This window comes from Oncorhynchus tshawytscha, linkage group LG28 (assembly GCF_018296145.1).
Source record: "Oncorhynchus tshawytscha isolate Ot180627B linkage group LG28, Otsh_v2.0, whole genome shotgun sequence".
NCBI lineage: Eukaryota > Metazoa > Chordata > Actinopteri > Salmoniformes > Salmonidae > Oncorhynchus > Oncorhynchus tshawytscha.
In genome coordinates, this window is record NC_056456.1 from 8831175 (window position 1) to 8850020 (window position 18846).

Genomic DNA, 18846 nt, shown 5'->3' on the forward strand with positions numbered 1-18846 from the left:
GTTTTCCTTTCAGTCTACCCTTACAATGTTATTACTCTTAATATTTATTACCAATTTCTGTTGGATATGCACTTTCTACTTCAAATTGAAATGTCTATTTTAAGATTAACATGCAATGCACTGAATTTATAAAATACATAGGCCAATTCAGAAGGGAAGAGAAACTTTGAAGGGAGCTTCTGTTTTAAAGGTGGCTCTCGAGACTAGTCTCTTTCTGGGATCAACTTTCACTACTTGGCACTGTCTACCAGTCCCTATAGATGGCGTGCTCTGTCCATACGAAGTCTCTACCTAGCAAGTTAAACTCTAATAACCCATTATACATTAATTTCTCGTAATACTTTTTACACCACTTACGTACCTCTTGGTACGTGTGGGTGTGCAAGTTGTATATTATTATTGTTTTTCTTAAACAGATCTCTAGTAACCCATTATATTCTTCATATATTACTTTATCTCTAGTAACAGCATATTCAAGAATAGAACTTTCTCCTTTCATATCTCCACATACATAATAACATTATACCATCATACTCCACTGATCAGACATGCTATCCTTGTTATTTCTAATGAGACTTGTTATCCTCTGAGACATGTTGTTCTCGTTACTAATGAGATGTGTTATCATGTTAGCCTCATTACCAATGAGACATGTTACCCTCAAATGCGATCCTTAGACATGTTATCCTCTACCTGTAGATCCGACGGGCAGTGGTGGACTTAGGTTTTTACATCCACACCACCCCATTTGCATCTTCAACGATTCGTAAATGCCTTCAATAGCAATAACACCTCATGCTATTATCAGTGTTTCAGACCACGTAGACTTTTCTATCATTACATCCTATGCACCACATGTATCTTCAACGGTTCTCTTGCCGCTACTTCCCATACATATTAAACACCCCATGCTCAATAACACCTCGTGCTAGTAGTCCCAGGCTATGATGGGTGGTGGTGGATGGAACCCCTAGATAACAGAACCGTAGATAATGTTATAGATTGAAAAACTCACACAGCTCACACAGAACTGAAAATGTCAACTCACACAGAACTGGTTGGGGTATTCATTCAGACCTCTTTCACACCGGAGCTAGTCCCCCGACAGCTCTCATTCACTCAGTACTTAATAACTAAATTTCAATACTCTTATGAGCTAAATTTCAATCCTCTTATTATCCAAACTTCAATCAGCTTAATATCCAAATTTCCACACTCACACAACTTTAATTATCTTCATTCACATAGTACTATTCCCAAACACACTCTGTAATCTTCGTTACTTCCTATGCACCATATGTATATTTCACATACATATATAATAATGCCACATGCTATTAGTAGTGGCTGCAGACCACATAGACACTGCTCTTATAAATGCCTACAGACAGTTGTCAGCGGGGCTTTCCATGGTACCGTTACACCTTCCCTCAAGTCTTTTCATAAGACTAGTGAATAGCCTTCTCCTATAAGACTATGGGTACCTTTTTATGCATTACTCGGCTTCATTTTATTGGTTTTATCATTTTTTTTCTTTTTACACAAATTCATTTAAATTTACTTAATGAAATTCATAAGTCATGTCCCTCAATTGTTTGCAGATGATGCATCTCCTCCTGGGCAGCTCACAGTAAGGGTCTGGTCTGGGCAGGTCCTCGCCCTCTTTTAGTCAGATGGGAATTTCCCTCACGCTTCACAAAATGCGCCACCAGTTTTCCTCACAGACCCTCACTGGAAAGCTCCGCAGACAGAATCAATCATCATGCTCCAGATACTCAACTAGTCTAAAGAAGGATGTGATGCTTCCCATGGGAGATCGGATGAGGGTAACTGGTTTCTTTTGTTTTATAACATAGACATCTTCTTGTGACATATTTCTCGATCTCTCTTTTCATAAAAGGCCAGTAAAATCATTCTCTCGCGAGGTTGAGCACTCGTTCTGTGCCAACATGGCCCATGTCATCATGGAGATGATTCAGTACAATTTGTTTGTACTTAACATAGAGAACAAGCTGTCGTCTCTCACTTGTCCTTCGATACAGTAATCCATCCCCAAGAGAAGTTTACTCCACTCATGTATTAATTTACTTGTAAGCATTCATTGTTCTCCACGTGATCCTTGGTCAGCATCCTGAGAAGCTAGGTTCAAGACTGCAAAACAGGCAAGGTCCTTCTTCTGAGCAGCCTGGCTCACTTCCCAGGTGGGGAGGACAGCATCCTGTGACAGCTCCTCAGTCACATATTTGTTTATGTCAAGAGGCAAGAGTGACAAGGTGTCGGCGTCAATGTCTATTTTGCAAAGCCTGACTGATCTTTATCAGGTACCGGACCGACGGTCTTGACGACCTTGAAGACTTCCTCCACCGACTGCGTATGCAGGCTCTTCCTGATGTCCCTCACCATGCTCTTCCTCTCACTGCTCGACATGGCAACCTCTTCCTCTATCCCTCACGAGGGTCAAACGCAGTCCCAAATATTAGATTCACTGGATTGGCATCCCCCAGCAGGTGACATTGTAGAATAATAGTGAAGACATCAAAACTATGAAATAATACATATGGAATCATGTAGTAACTAAAAAAAGTGTTAAATAAATCTAAATAGATTTTAAATGAGATTCTTCAAAGTAGCCACCCTTTGCCTTGATGACCACTTTGCTCTTGGCATTCTCTCAACCAGCTTCAAGAGGTAGTCACGTGGAATTACATTTCAATTAACAGGTGCGCCTTGTTAAAAGTTAATTTGTGGAATTTCTTTCCTTCTTAATGCATTTCAGCCATTCAGTGGTGTTGGGCTAGAATACAGAAGATAATCCTATTTGGTAAAAGACCAAGTCCATATTATGGCAAGAACAGCTCAAATAAGCAAAGAGAAATGACAGTCCATCATTACTTTAAGACATGAAGGTCAGTCAATATGGAAAATCTCAAGAACTTTCAAAGTTTCTTCAAGTGCAGTCCCAAAAACCATCATGCCCTATGATGAAACTGGCTCTCATGAGGACCACCACAGGAAAGGAAGATGCAGAGTTACCTCTGCTGCAGAGGATACGTTCATTAGAGTTAACTGCACCTCAGTAGCCGCAAAACACCAATCTCAACATCAACAGTGAAGAGGCAACTTCGGGATGCTAGCCTTCTAGGCAGAGTTGGAAAGAAAAAGCCATATCTCAGACTGGCCAATAAAAATAAAAGATTAAGATGGGCAAAAGAACACAGACACTGGACAGAGGAACTCAGCCTAGAAGGCCAGTCGCCTCTTCAATGTTGACATTGAGACTGGTGATTTGCGGGTACTATTTAATGAAGCTGCCAGTTGAGGACTTTTGAGGGGTCTGTTTCTCAAGCTAGACACTAATGTACTTGTCCTCATGCTCAGTTGTGCACCGGGGCCTCCCACTCCTCTTTCTATTCTGGTTAGGGCCAGTTTGCGCTGTTCTGTGAAGAGAGTTGTACACAGCGTTGTACGAGATCTTCAGTTTCTTGGCAATTTCTCACATGAAATAGCCTTCATTTATCAGAACAAGAATAGACTGGCAAGTTTCAGAAGAAAGTTCTTTGATTCTGGCCATTTTGAGCCTGTAATCGAACCCACAAATGATGATGCTCCAGATACTCAACTAGTCTAAAGAAGGACAGTTTAATTGGTTCTTTAATCAGCACAACAGTTTTCAGCTGTGCTAACATAATTGCAAAAGGGTTGTCTAATGATCAATTAGCCTTTTAAAATGACAAACTTGGATTAGCTAACACAACGTGTCAGGAAGTTAAAGCTTAATTGCAAATGGGTCTTCCAAATGGACAATGACCCCAAGCATACATCCAAAGTTCTGGCAAAATGGCTTAAGGACAACAAAGTCAAGGTATTGGAGTGGCCATCTCAAAACCCTGACCTCAATCCCATAGAAAATGTGTGGACAGAACTGAAAAAGTGTGTGCGAGCAAGGAGGCCTACAAACCTGACTCAGTTACACCAGCTCTGTCAGGAGGAATGGGTCAAAATTCACCCAACTTATTGTGGGAAGCTTGTGGAAGTCCACCCAAAACTTTTGACCCAAGATAAACAATTTAAAGGCAATGCTACCAAATACTAATTGAGTGTATGTAAACTTCTGACCCACTGAGAATGTGATGAAAGAAATAAAAGCTGAAATAAGTCATCCTCTCTACTATTATTCTGACATTTCACATTCCTAAAATAAAATGGTGATCCTAACTGACCTAAGACAGTGAATTTTTACTAGGATTAAATGTCAGGAATTGTGAAAAACGGAGATAAATGTATTTGGCTAAGGTGTATGTAAACTTCCGACTTCAAATGTATATATGGGGGATTGGAAATGATGCAGACAATTACATTGATGGAAGCAACAAATCAGCAATATTAAGCCACCATTAAATTAAAATGTGAAAATGCTAGGGTAGGGGGCACTATTTTCACTTCCGGATGAAAAGCGTGCCCAAAGTAAACTGTCTGCTACTCAGGCCCAGAAGCTAGGATATGCATATAATTGGTTGGATAGAAAACACTCTAAAGATTCCAAAACTGTTAAAATAATGTCTGTGAGTATAACAGAACTGATTTGGCAGACAAAAACCTGAGAAAAATCCATCCAGGAAGTGGGATTTTTTATGTTTGTAGTTTTCTATTGAATGCCATTACAGTATCCATTGACTTAGGACTCAAATTACACTTCCTAGATGTCAACAGTCTTTAGAAATTGTTTCAGGCTTGTATTCTGAAAAATGAGAGAGTCAGACCACTCTGAATGAGTGGACCCTACAGTGTCACAGAGATGTTTCATGCGACCAAGAGCACCTTTCTTGTTTACCTTTTATATTGACAACGTTATTGTCTGGTTGAAATATTATCGATTATTTAGGCTAAAAACAACCTGAGGATTGATTATAAACATTGCTTGAAATGTTTCTATGAACTTTACAGATACTATTTGGATTTTTTTGTCTGCCTGTTGTGACTGCGTTTTGAGCCTGTGGATTACTGAACAAAACATGCGAACAAAATTTAGGTTTTTGGATATAAACAGGGACTTTATCGTACAAAACAAACATTTATTGAGTAAATGGTTGTCTTGTGAGTGCAACCATATGAAGATCATCAAAGGTAAGTGATTAATTGTATCTCTGTTTCTGACTTGTGTAACTCCTCTACATGGCTGGTAACTGTTTGTAATGACTTGTCTGCTGGGCGCTGTTCTCAGATAATCGCATGATATGCTTTCGTCGTAAAGCCTTTATGAAATCTGACACCGTGGTTGGATTAACAAGAAGTGACTCTTTAAACCGATGTATAACACTTGTATGTTTTAGGCATTTTTATAATGAGTATTTGTTTTTGAATTTGGTGCTCTGCAATTTCACTGGATGTTGGCAAGATGGACCGCTAGCGTACCCACGTACTCTGGTGAGGTTTTAAAGATAACCCAATTTAGGTCATTTTGACAACCCAGCACTGGGTCAATACTGGCCAAACACAGATTGCCGTAATTCAACCCAGCAGGTTTGGGTTGTGCTTCTAATCCAGTGTCTTGGGTTGAGCGCTTGACCCAACTGCTGGGTAAATTAGACTATATTGCTGGGTTTTAAAAAAACAGTGTGTTGGGTTGGGGGATTGACCCAGCAGCTGGGTAATTTATGTTATCCTTGGGATGTTTTCAGTGTCATCCTAATTTCAATTTTGCTTGCATATTTTTGCATCCCATCCCCTCCCTTTCCTACACACACACAATCAAGATACAATGTTGAATTTCAAATAATTTTTTTCAATTAACTGTTTTTCAGAACATACATCACGTCAGAGAATGTACAAGAATATATATATTTTTAAATAGCACATTGAAACAAAGCCCTATTGTCCTAAATACTCTGTGTATTATTTTACAAGATAAGATTTCATAAAATAGGATTGATTATTAGAATTTATTAATATTATTTCATGAACCAAACATTCCAAACATCAGACTAAAGCCTCAGTTGAAATTGATGTGCACACTTGAAATTGGAGAAAAAACAAAGCATGCGTGCATGTGACACTGTCTGTCTTAAGTGGTATTAACACAGATCTGTGTTAATACCACTTAAGGCAGAGGTAAATCAGTAGATATTCACGTTCACTGACACACTTCGACTATCTTAGGTGACAGCACACACATGCTGTTTTGCCATACAATAATGGTCTACATTTGGGTCGAATTAAAACATTGTTACACAGAACAAGTGTAAAATATTACATTTGAAGGTCACTATACTAAGGACATGGACTAATGACTCAATCACAATCCCCAAAATGTAACATTTGTATTTAAAATAAATTGTTACGATAGAATGAATATGTACCAGAACATGCTTCAGTAGTTAAACTAAAGGCAAATGAGATACATACTGTACTGTAGGCAAAAAGCTATAAATAGTGCCTTAAGAGCAATGGAATGAGAACCTCGTGGCTCATCCATCCATCCATCCATTGATCTATTAATTCACAGGAACACTTGTTTCCTCCGGTCCCTTCTCACACTACATACAAGAGCAGATACTTATCCACTATTGTTCAGTGGAAAAAATACATGCTTGCAACAGTCTTACTGCAGGAGATACTGTATCTGGCAGCTGATACACCATGGTCTATAGGAATTCCCATGCTGGGGCAAAGTGGGAAAGTTGATATCAAACACATAATAAGACTTGAAGCACACATCCTGTGACCCAAGCAGTGTACCTTGCTCCATTGCCGGTCCACTAATGACTGTAAACAACCGTGAGCAGTCCCGAAGAACCAACACAAATGGGTAGGGTCTGGTCACCTCCGCCTGGTGCAGGTACTCAACCATGTTGGTCCCAACCTGTTAGAGAAAATATTTGATTTTAGAATATGAGAACTTTTGCAAAGCATGGAGGCACACTGACAATGCCATCTCACTATTTATTTTGTATTTACAGCCATTTATGTCAATCAACACCCAATCCCTGTTTGATGTCTACATCTTCCATTCATTTGAGTTTGAGCCTGGGGCTCATAGGTTCACTTTAAAAATACTTTAAAGTATTTTCTTTTCTTCACTTTATTTAACCAGGTAGGCCAGTTGAGAACAAGTTCTCATTTACAACTGCGACCTGGCCAAGATAAAGCAAAGCAGTGCGACAAAAACAACAACAGAGTTACGCATGGGATAAGCAAACGTACAGTCAATAACAATAGAAAAATCTATGTACAGTGTGTGCAAATATAATAACAAATAGGCCATGGTGTTACAATTTAGCATTAACACTGGAGTGATAGATGTGCAGATGATGATGTGTAAGTAGAGATACTGGGTTGCAAAAGAGCAAAAAATAAAAAACAATATGGGGATGAGGTAGTTGGGTGTGCTATTTACACATGGGCTGTGTTCAGGTACAGTGATCGGTAAGCTGCTCTGACAGCTGATGCTTAAAGTTTGTGAGGGAGATATAAGTTTCCAGCTTCAGTAATTTTTGCAATTCGCTCCAGTCATTGGCAGCAGAGAACTGGAAGTAGAGGCAGCCAAAGGAGGTGTTGGCTTTGGGGATGACCAGTGAAATATACCTGCTGGAGCGCGTTCTACGGGTGGGTGTTGCTATGGTGACCAGTGAGCTGAGATAAGGCAGGACTTTACTTAGCAAAGACTTATAGACGGCCTGGAGCCAGTGAGTTTGGCGACGAATATGTAGCGACGGCCATCCAAGGAGAGCATACAGGTCGCAGTGGTGGGTAATATATGGGGCTTTGGTGACAAAATGGATGACACTGTGATAGACTACATCCAATTTGCTGAGTAGAGTGTTGGAGGCTATTTTGTAAATGACATCGCCGAAGTCAAAGATCGGTAGGATAGTCAGTTTTACGAGGGTGTGTTTAGCAGCATGAGTGAAGGAGGTTTTGTTGCGTAAGAGGTAGACGATTCTAGATTTAATTTTGGATTGGAGATGCTTAATGTGAGTCTGGAAGGAGAGTTTACAGTCTAACCAGACACCTAGGTATTTATAGTTGTCCACATATTCTAAGTCAGAACCGTCCAGAGTAGATGCCAGGCGGGCGGGTGCAGGCGGCAATCGGTTGAAGAGCATGCATTTATTTCTACTTGCATTTAAGAGCAGTTGGAGGCCACGGAAGGAGTGTTGTATGGCATTGAAGCTTGTTTGGAGGTTTGTTAACACAGTGTCCAAGGAAAGGCCCAATGTATACAGAATGGTGTCGTCTGCATAGAGGTGGATCAGAAAATCACCAGCAGCAAGAGCGACATCATTGATGTACACAGAGAAAAGAGTCGGCCCGAGACTTGAACCCTGTGGCACCCCCATGGAGACTGCCAGAGGTCCGGACAACAGGCCCACCGATTGGACACACTGAACTCTATCTGAGAAGTAGTTGGTGAACCAGGCGATGCAGTCATTTGAGAAACCAAGGCTATTGAGTCTGCCGATAAGAATGCGGTGATTGACAGTCGAAAGCCTTGGCCAGGTCGATGAAAATGGCTGCACAGTAGTCTTTTATCTATGGCTGTTATGATATAGTTTAGGACTTTGAGCGTGGCTGAGGTGCACCCATGTCCAGCTCAGAAACCAGATTGCATAGTGGAAAAGGTACGGTGGGAATCGAAATGGTGGGTGATCTGTTTTTTAACTTGGCTTTCAAAGACTTTAGATAGGCAGGGCAGGAAGGATATATGTCTATAGGTCTATAACAGTTTGGGTGTAGAGTGTCTCCCCCTTTGAAGAGGGGGATGACCGTGGCAGCTTTCCAATCTTTAGGGATCTCAGACGATATGAAAGAGAGGTTGAACAGGTTAGGGGTTGCAACAATTTCAGCAGATAATTTTAGAAAGAGAGGGTCCAGATTGTCTAGCCCAGCTAATTTGTAGGGATCCAGATTTTGCAGCTCTTTCAGAACATCAGCTGTCTGGATTTGGGGGTAAAGGAGAAGCGGGGGGGCTTGGGCAAGCTGCTTACGGGGGGGTGCAGAGCTGTTGGCCAGGGTAGGGGTAGCCAGGTGGAAAGCAAGGCCAGCCGTAGAAAAATGCTTATTGAAATTCTCGATTATCGTATATTTATTGGTGGTGACAGAGTTTCCTAGCCTCAGTGCAGTGGGCAGGTGTTCTTATTCTCCATGGACTTTATGGTGTCCCAAATCTTTTTGTAATAAGTGCTACAGGATGCAAATTTATGTTTGAAAAAGCTAGCTTTAGCTTTTCTAACTGACTGTGTATACTGGTTCCTGACTTCCCTGAAAAGTTGCATATCACAGGGGCTATTCGATGCGAATGCAGTACGCCACAGGATGTTTTTGTGCTGGTCAAGGTGAGTCAAGTCTGGAGTGAACCAAGGGCTATATCTGTTTTTAGTTCTCCATTTTTTGAATGGGGCATGCTTACTTAAGATGGTGAGGAAAGCACTTTTAAAGAACAACCAGGTGTCCTCTACTGATGGGATGAGGTGAATATTCCACGATACCTGGGCCAGGTTGATTAGAAAGGCCTGCTCGCTGAAGTGTTCTATAGGGAGCGTTTGACAGTGATGAGGGGTGGTCGTTTGACTGTGGGCCCATTACGGACGCAGGCAATGAGGCAGTGATCGCTGAGATCCTGGTTGAAGACAGCAGAGGTGTATTTAGAGGGCAAGTTAGTCAGGATGATATCTATGAGGGTGCCCATGTTTGCGGATTTAGGGTTGTACCTGGTAGGTTCCTTGATAATTTGTGTGAGATTGAGGGCATCTAGCTTAGATTGTAGGACGGCCGGGGTGCTAAGCATATCCCAGTTTAGGTCACCTAACAGTACGAACTCTGAAGATAGATGGGGGGCAATCCATTCACATATGGTGTCCAGAGCACAGCTGGGTGCTAAGGGGGGTCTATAACAAGTGGCAACAGTGAGAGACTTAGTTATGGAAAGGTGGATATTTAAAAGTAGAAGTTCGAACTGTTTGGGCACAGACCTGGATATTATGACAGAACTCTGCAGGCTAACTTTGGCAGTTCTACCTTGACGGAAAATGTTGTAGTTAGGGATGGAAATTTGAGAATTTTTGGTGGCCTTCCTAAGCCAGGATTCAGACACGGCTAGGACATCAGGGTTGGTGGAGTACGCTAAAGCAGTGAATAAACTCAAATTTAGGGAGGAGGCTTCAGATGTTAACATGCATGAAACCAAGGCTTTTACAGTTACAGAAGTTAACAAATGAGAGCGCCTGGGGAATAGCTGTCAAGCTGGGGGCTACAGGACCTGGTTTAACCTCTACATCACCAGAGGAACAGAGGAGGAGTAGGATAAGGGTACGGCTGAAGGCTATAAGAACTGGTCGTCTAGTGCGTTGGGAACAGAGATTAGAAGGAGCAGATTTCTGGGCATGGTAGAATAGATTCAGGGCATAATGTACAGACAAGGGTATGGCAGGATTTGAGTACAGTGGGGGTAAACCTAGGTATTGAGTGACGATGAGAGAGCTTGTATCTCTGGAGACACCAGTTAAGTCAGGTGAGGTCTCCCCATGTGTGGAGTGTGTGACAAAAGAGTAAGTAAGGCATGTTGAGCTGGACTAGGGGCTCTACAGTGAAATAAAACAGTAATAACTAACCAAAACAGCACATTGACAGGCATGTGTAGCCGAGTGATCATAGGGTCCAATGAGGTGTGTCAGGTAGCCGTTCGGTAGTCGCTACTATGATAGGCGAGAAGGAGGCATGCCGTTCGGAAAGCTAGCGGGCCGGGGCTAGCAGATGGGTCTAAAGCGACATCACAACGGAAAAGCCTGTTGAAACCACATCAGACGATTATGTCGGCAGACCAGTCATGATGGATCGGTTGGGGCTCTGTGTCGGCAATAAAGGGTCCAGGCCAATTGGCAAAAGAGATATTGTAGCCCGCGAATTATCGGGTATACCTCTTCGGCTAGCCGCGAGATGGGCCTAGCTCGAGGCTAGCCCAAGGCTAACTGGTGCTTGCTTCGGGACAGAGGCATTAGCCAGCAGTAGCAGCTAGCTAGCTGCGATGATCCGGTGTAATGGCCCAGAACTTGCGGCAGGAATCCGGTGATGTGGTGGAGAAAAGCAGTCCGATATGCTCTGGGTTGATATCGCACTGTGCAGATTGGCAGGTATTGACCGAGCAAAGCTGGCTGGTGTCTGAGCTAAAGGTGAAGACCGCTAGCCGTGGCTAACAGTGACTACTAGCTAGTTAGCTGGGTAGCTTCTGATGGAGGTTCCAGTTATAACGTATAAAAATAGCAGATCCGTACCACATTGGGGGAGGCGGGTTGCAGGAAAGTATATTTAGATCGTAGGTGGAAAGTGACATTAAAAATAAATACGAAAAAAACTTGACAAAACCGACTATTTACATGGGACAAGACTGGACAAGACAAAAACACGTCCGACTGCTACGCCATCTTGGATAAGTAGTTTACTTTACTACTTATATTTTTGACAACTTTTAGCCCACTTACATTCATAAAGAAAATGATGTACTTTCTACTCCATACATTTTCCCTGACACATACTAGTTACATTTTGAATGCTTAGCAGGACAGGAAAATGGTCTAATTCACACACTTAAAGAGAAAATCCCTGGTCACCCCTACTGCATCTGATCTGGCGGACTCACTAAACACAAATGCTTTGTTTGTAAATTATGTCTGAGTGTTGGTGTGTGCCCCTGGCTATCTGTAAAAAAAAAAAATAATAATAATAATCCTGCTGTTAAGGAATGTGAAATTATTTATACTTTTACTTCTGATACTTAACTATATTTTAGCAATTACATGTACTTTTGATACTTAAGTATATTTAAAACTAAAAGTCAAAAAGTATTTGCTCAAGTAGAATTTTACTAGGTGACTTTCACTTTTACTTGAGTCATTTTCCATTAAGGCATTTTTACTTTTACTTAAGTATGACAGTTGGGTACTTTTCCCACCACTGGTTAATTTACACAACACTAACCACGTTTCCATCCAACCATTTCATGCAGATGAATTGCCTGACGCATGAAGCCAAAACAGTGACAAAACCACCAGTAGAGCTGAAAATGCGATGGAGTCCCATTAAATATTTTTTCTGTACACGGTCATTTAACGGCAAAAGTCATTTTTATATACACTACGTCATCACAAACAGCATTTTATGCGCCAAAAGTCCGTTTTCTCTAAACATCTCTGGTGCGAAAATGCGCATATTGTTTTATGCAGATTTGAGAATATTTGCATGAAAATCTGTCGCAAATTGGTTGGAAACCTACCTAATCTCTTGGGAGTGTGTATATTTTGGAATGCTGTTCCTTTCATTCAAGGTTTATAAAATGCCATCATATCATTTCCCCATCAATCTCCCTATACCTATCCACTAGTTAAATGTACAGGCTGCAAGTCAATTATGAACTTTCTAGTCTCGGGTAAGTGTGAAAACAAACCTGTGCTGGCTCATCATCACCGAGGTTGTCAGATGCTAGTGGCTGGGGTAACGGAGGTGCTTGTGATGTTAGTTGTCTGGCTAGCAGGCTACTCTACTCGGTGAGCTCGGCATCAGTCTCGACATGGTGGTCCTCCGTTTTTTTGGACTTGGCAGTGCCCAGCTATTTTCGGACGTCCATGCTGATCAAAGTTTAGCCATCTAGCGTTAGCTATAATTATTCAGTGTACCACGAACAAAACGAAATTAGCTGTCTGCAAATCTGAGATTTTTTGAACTTCCTAAACAAGGTAATGTAATGAAGACGGTACCTTTATGACATTGGGATTTTAACTACCAAATATGACTCCATCCTTCCTTCCCCAGTACATGAGCCACTCCGACATATGGCTCTGTCCCGGCCTTCACTACTGGCAGACACAGCGGCGCTTACATTGGCAAAACCGGTCAATGAAGAAAGAATGCTGTTGTGGATAATGCCAGATAATGGTTCATCTAGGGTGTTTTATGTTCACCCCCTTAATATATGTTCATTCCTTATATTAAGCAAACCAGATGGCACAATTTTCTTGTTTTAAAAATGTACGGAAAGCAAGGGGTACACTCCAACATTGACATCATTTACAAACGAAGCACGTGTGTTTAGTCAGTCCGTCAGATCAGAGGCAGTATGGATGGCAAGGGATGTTCTGTTGATAAGTGCGTGAATTTGACTATTTCCCTGTCCGGCTAAGCATTCAAAATGTACTTTCGGGTGTCAAGTAATCATTACTCCCTTTAGGAATGTAACATAAGTGAAGTAAAAGTTGTCAAAAATTAAAATAGCAAGTTTTTTTTTTTACTATACTTTACACCACTGGGTAAGAGTTATGACCGTTTTGTTTATGTCTACGTCACGCAACTCCCACATTCTATCAGATTCAAGATGGCTGCTGGGGATAACAGCGGCAGGCCTCCCTGCCTAAATTTATCCGGCCCAGGGCCTTTAGGAAATGGCCAGCCCAGCAACAGTGCTTATTCAATGCCTATGTCCAACGGCGGGCCTGTTGGTGTGACCGGAGGGGCTCAGGGGGCTGCAAGGCGCCCCAACCCGCAATCGGGGCCTGGCGGAGGTGAAAGCGCCGGTGTTGTTGCTGGAACTCCACCGACTGCACATAACGCGATTCAGCAAGCGCTAGCTCAAAGCGCCTCGGCAAGAGCGATGGAGACCTCCGCTACGAACATGACGTCGAATGCTTCGGCTGCGAGTGTACCAACGACCCATTCCTCGTTATTGTCAGCACCAGCGGCCGCTGCTGTTTTGGTTTACCGGGAACCCGTGTACAATTGGCAGGCGACGAAAAGTACCGTTAAGGAACGGTTTGCTTTCCTGTTCAATAACGAAGTTCTGAGTGACGTTCATTTTCTGGTGGGGAAAGGTATGGGAGTGCAGCGAATACCCGCACACCGGTAAGAGCGAACGTGGCTGTTCCTTTATAACTATATAGTTTGTCAACAAAGTATGGTTAGTAGAGCGTTCAGAAATTCGTCTTGTGTGTGTTAATCCAAGCGACGTTGATGTATATTGGTGAAAGGCATTGTTTTGATATCTTTTCGCTTTTGTTTTGGTTAGATTCGTTCTTGCTGTGGGCAGCGCAGTCTTCGATGCCATGTTCAACGGGGGTATGGCGACCACTTCAACGGAAATCGAACTGCCAGATGTCGAACCTGCAGCCTTTCTGGCATTACTGAAGTAAGAAATGGCTTCTAGTTTAGAAATTATCCTAGCATAATAGGCTAAATACACTCGCACCCTAAGTATTTTACACAAAAGTGGTATTGGCATTATATAGTATGCAGAATATAGCCTTACACTGACCTGGTATTGAACCCAGGTAATTTGTGCCGCTCAGACTGTTAGTCCATTGAGTGTATAGGTCCCCTGCTATCAGTCATCGAATCTTGTCCCCCTCCAGGTTTCTGTACTCTGATGAGGTTCAGATAGGACCTGAGACAGTGATGACCACTCTGTACACGGCTAAGAAGTATGCAGTGCCAGCCCTGGAGGCCCACTGTGTGGAGTTCCTCAAGAAGAACCTGCGGGCAGACAATGCTTTCATGCTGCTCACTCAGGTCAGCTACTACTGTAATGTCTGACTGGGATGCAGTGTCTAAACAAGTCACTCACCAGTGTCTGATTGTGTGGCTTGACCCAGTATCAAAACAACTCCACTACAGTCTGTCTATTTGTCTCAAAACAATAGCACCCGTCAGTCCCAAAGCAGCATTCGCATAGATTATTGGTCAGTTCATGTAAGTAAACTACTGTTTACTGTGTGTGTCTCTCTGATCAATGTATAACCGCTTGTGTTTCAGGCTCGACTGTTCGATGAGCCCCAGCTTGCCAGCCTGTGTCTAGAGAACATCGATAAGAACACTGGAGATGCACTCGCCGCTGAGGGCTTCACGGACATAGATCTGGGTATTGTAGTTCACTCTAGATTTTGTAGTTCACTCTTCATATTGAAAGGCAATGTTTCTGTGTATCATGATGACTTCGCTTTTCTTCCATTTCACTCTCTCCCCTTCTATCTTTGCCATCCCTTCTTTCCTTCTCTTCTCCCCCTCGGTCATCTTATCCTCTTCTCTCATTCCCTCTCTTTCCATCTTGATCACTCTCTCCATCTTTCAGATACATTGGTGGCTGTGCTGGAGAGGGACACTCTAGGAGTGAGGGAGGTGCGTCTTTTTGTGGCGGCGGTGCGCTGGGCAGAGGCAGAGGCCCACCGACAGCAGCTACAGCCCACTCCAGAGAACAAACGCAGGGTCCTGGGCAAGGCCCTCGCCCTGATCCGCTTCCCACTCATGACTATTGAGGAGTTCGCTGCAGGTAACAGACACTTAGTAAATTTTGCACTATTAGAATGCAGAACCTTTACCATCTCCTGCAGGGGTTATGTCTCTTTCTTACTATCTCTCTCACACGAACACACACTCACGCTGACGTGTCCTCCTTTCCCCGCTGTGTGTCTTCAACCAGGGCCAGCCCAGTCTAGTATCCTGACAGACAGGGAGGTGGTGAGTCTGTTTCTTCACTTCACAGTGAACCCTAAGCCCCACGTAGAGTTCATCGACCGGCCTCGCTGTTGCCTCCGGGGGAAGGAGTGCAGCATCACACGCTTCGGACAGGTGGAGAGCCGCTGGGGCTACAGCGGAACCAGTGACCGCATACGGTGAGAACACACAGACCCAAATTAACAATGACACACACAAAGATACACATTTTTATTAGAAAAATATTGCCTCTGGACATCATTTATCCCGCCTAGCCTCACCTATCATCCTCCTCCCAGATTTTCAGTGAACAGGAGGATCTTCGTGGTGGGCTTTGGCCTCTACGGCTCCATACACGGCCCCACAGACTACCAAGTCAACATCCAGGTAATTTCCACCTCAACTGACCAAATCAGTCAATCACATTTTAATTTGTATAGACAAAATACATTGGAAAGAAGACTCCCTTCCCCTCCCTCTCAGATATTTGTCTCTCCTAAATCATTGATGACAGTATATATGTTTCTGTCAACTGTGTGTCGGGACGGAATGTGTGACATCTGTGTCCCAAATAGCGACCGGATCCCTTTATATTGCACTGCTTTTGACCAGGGCACAATAAAGAGAATTGGGTGCCATTTGGGACTCAGATGATGTTTCTATAATGTGTCCCTCTCTCGTCCCAGATCATTCATACAGACAGTAACACAGTGCTGGGTCAGAACGACACAGGCTTCAGCTGTGATGGCTCGTCCAACACCTTCAGAGTCATGTTCAAGGAGCCGGTGGAGATCCTGCCCAACGTCAACTACACAGCCTGCGCCACACTCAAGGTACAGGCTTTACTGTACATGTTTGTTTAGGTTTTGATGTTATTTCCTCACTGGATAGCTGTGGTCCTGTTCTGGCTATGTAACCATAGTGATTCTCTCGTTATCCCCCTCTTTATTCCCTCTTCTTATCTCCATCCATCCCTCCCTTGTTCCCCTCTTTCATTTCCCACTCCCTCCCTTTCTCTCTCAGGGTCCTGACTCTCACTACGGGACCAAGGGCATGCGTAAGGTGACCCACGAGTCTTCCTCAACCGGCACCAAGACCTGCTTCACCTTCTGCTACGCTGCGGGCAACAACAACGGCACCTCAGTAGAGGACGGACAGATCCCCGAGGTCATCTTTTACACATAGTCCCCTCTGACCTGACCTTATGACCTCAGGGGGCTCGGGGATCACAGGACTGCTGAGACTCTGACCCTGTTTGAATATGTATCAAATGCCTATCTTCACCCTTTGGACCTTCCTTGGTGATGTACAGTATCTCTGATCGTAGGTGATTGTTAAATACAGGGAAATATTGCTTTCACGCACTCAGACCTGTCGGAGGGAGGGGGCGAGAAGGCATTTGTCAACTATTCAAACATGGTATTTTTCTTTCTCTCAACTCCCCCCTTCCATTACCCACTGAACGTGGAGAGGAGCATGTTTGATGTTGAGGGGGAGTAAATTCTGAGTCGGGTTGTTTTTACTGTTACTATGACAGTCGTCTTGTCTGCTTCCAGAGTCCTGGGGTTAAGTCCCAGAATGGACTGGTGGAAGAGTCTTAAACTTGTCAGAAGTATTTACATGGGAAAAGGAGGAAAGCTTGACATGCATTTAAGTACCACCCTCTGTCTGCCTGTATCCAAAAGCATACGAAAGATTGAGATGTATCCAGGGGCTCTAATGTATGTACAGACTGTTACACTACCACTCAGAAGGGTTTCTTCAAATAGGCTCCATCTCTGATCAGTGATCCACCATACTTCAGACTACTCCAGTCGCTATTCCTTTGCTCTAGCTCTTCAGGGAGTACAAATATGAATGGACTGGATAAATGTGTGGAAGTTTTCTACTCAGCCTATTGAAGGGCTGGTGGGGGCAATCACAAGCTTATGCTTTTCCTATCTCTTCAGATCTGTACCACGGAAGGAAATAAGAGACTGGAATGGGATTGTGCCTCTTTGTCCATTCCACACTGGAGTTATGATGGAAATAACCCAGTCTCTCCCTGCTTCAATGGGGAGTCACAGGCCAGGGCCATGTGACAGTCTGGAGTTACACCATAGACTAGTGGCCAAAAAGCTGTATTAACATGGGCTTCCACAATTTTAATGTAGTCAACTGGGTTGGACTTCCAACTAAATTGGCTGATCCCTCCTGGTGACATGTCCAACTGGATCATCAGCCAATTGTGAAGAGTAATATTGACTACTTCAAAATGGAGATAGCATGGGCAGCGCCATTGAGGCTATAATGGCACAGATAAAGATGAGTCCTCTCTTGAGTTACACTTAACGAAACTTGGGGAAATATCTGCCCTCCTACCTGATATTTTATTAAGACAACATTTCAACCATCAGGTCACCATATCGAAATGTCTTCTCCCAGGATATTCAGCACTAAAACAAAGCTTTTGGATTTGTTTGTTCTGCCTGTCTAAACATGAATAAGAGCTAGTGTAAATCCATCTTTAACAGCCTTGTCTTGAAATGTCCAGCTGGGAAAATTCTTTGCTTTCACAAAATAAGTTTGTGGGTTGTATATTATACTGGCATTTAACATTAATGTAGTTTGAATTCACAATGGATTAAAATATGTTAGTTTGTGTGATTGTCCCTTTTATTATTCCTATGTTAATTCAGTTTGTATCAGGTGAAGACAAAGCTACAGGATGTTCAGCACTTGGTAAGGCCTTGTAACAACTCTAGCCATTAAATGATTTATGTGTAAACCTAGGGCTAGATTTGATCAGAGCCACACTAGCCGACATCCGAGAGCATTGGAAAATGTATTTACTGACTACACCGCTCATGTCGCAAAATAAATGTAGACATGTTATTCAATTATTGCACGCTAACGAGCGTCGGCGTTGCCAAGTGCTAAAATAGAAGTCAGTTCTATTTTGTGAGCTGATTGCATCCTGCCTCTCCCATCTCATTTGTTTATAGAAGCAGATATCCATGTGGGTGACAAAGACAGAGGTCGGTGGTTGTAATACTTATGCATGTTAGTTGCCAATCGCAATATAAAGTCCAAAGAAAAAGACTGTAAGGAGGAGATGATTTGGTTGACTGTTTTATGTTTGGATGAATTGTTGAAGTAGAGGACCTTGTGCATTTGAGGTAAAATAAAACATTTATATCCCAAGACAAATTAGCTAGCAACTGTAAAGCTAGCTAAATTGACAAATGTTTAATGCTTTTCGACCTGTCCCCAAATTAATATAACTGGTTCAGAGTTTGTTTTTAATATTGCAACTGTAGCCGATGTGAAATGGCTAGCTAGTTAGCGGTGGTGCGTGCTAGTGGCGTTTCAATCGGTGACGTCACTTGCTCTGAGACC

The 18846-nt window shown here is 42.9% G+C and overlaps 1 protein-coding gene and 1 long non-coding RNA gene across 2 annotated transcripts; one reads left to right on the plus strand and one right to left on the minus strand.

The window, feature by feature from the left end:
• Positions 1-5816: 5816 nt before the first annotated feature.
• On the minus strand, positions 5817-13039 carry LOC121841211. Its single transcript, XR_006080233.1, has 3 exons — positions 12747-13039; positions 12437-12617; positions 5817-6859 (listed from the first exon to the last, which is right to left on the minus strand). It is a non-coding gene; the product is annotated as an uncharacterized LOC121841211 (long non-coding RNA).
• Positions 13040-13319: 280 nt separating this feature from the next.
• LOC112226615 (BTB/POZ domain-containing protein 2-like) lies at positions 13320-18109 on the plus strand. Its single transcript, XM_024391068.2, has 9 exons — positions 13320-13884; positions 14048-14167; positions 14391-14547; positions 14791-14896; positions 15107-15304; positions 15455-15647; positions 15768-15855; positions 16155-16301; positions 16492-18109. The coding sequence occupies exons 1-9, from the start codon at positions 13361-13363 to the stop codon at positions 16651-16653; spliced, it is 1695 nt and encodes a 564-aa protein (XP_024246836.1). The 5' UTR covers positions 13320-13360; the 3' UTR covers positions 16654-18109.
• The last annotated feature ends 737 nt before the right edge of the window (positions 18110-18846 follow it).

What these genes read in the sequence shown, in the direction of transcription:
- LOC112226615 (XM_024391068.2), top strand. Translation starts at nt 13,361, where the DNA reads ATGGCTGCTGGGGATAACAGCGGCAGGCCTCCCTGCCTAAATTTATCC. An exon ending in CTTCACGGACATAGATCTGG is followed by an intron (nt 14,897 to 15,106) that starts GTATTGTAGTTC and finishes TCCATCTTTCAG; the next exon opens with ATACATTGGTGGCTGTGCTG. An exon ending in GGAACCAGTGACCGCATACG is followed by an intron (nt 15,648 to 15,767) that starts GTGAGAACACAC and finishes TCCTCCTCCCAG; the next exon opens with ATTTTCAGTGAACAGGAGGA.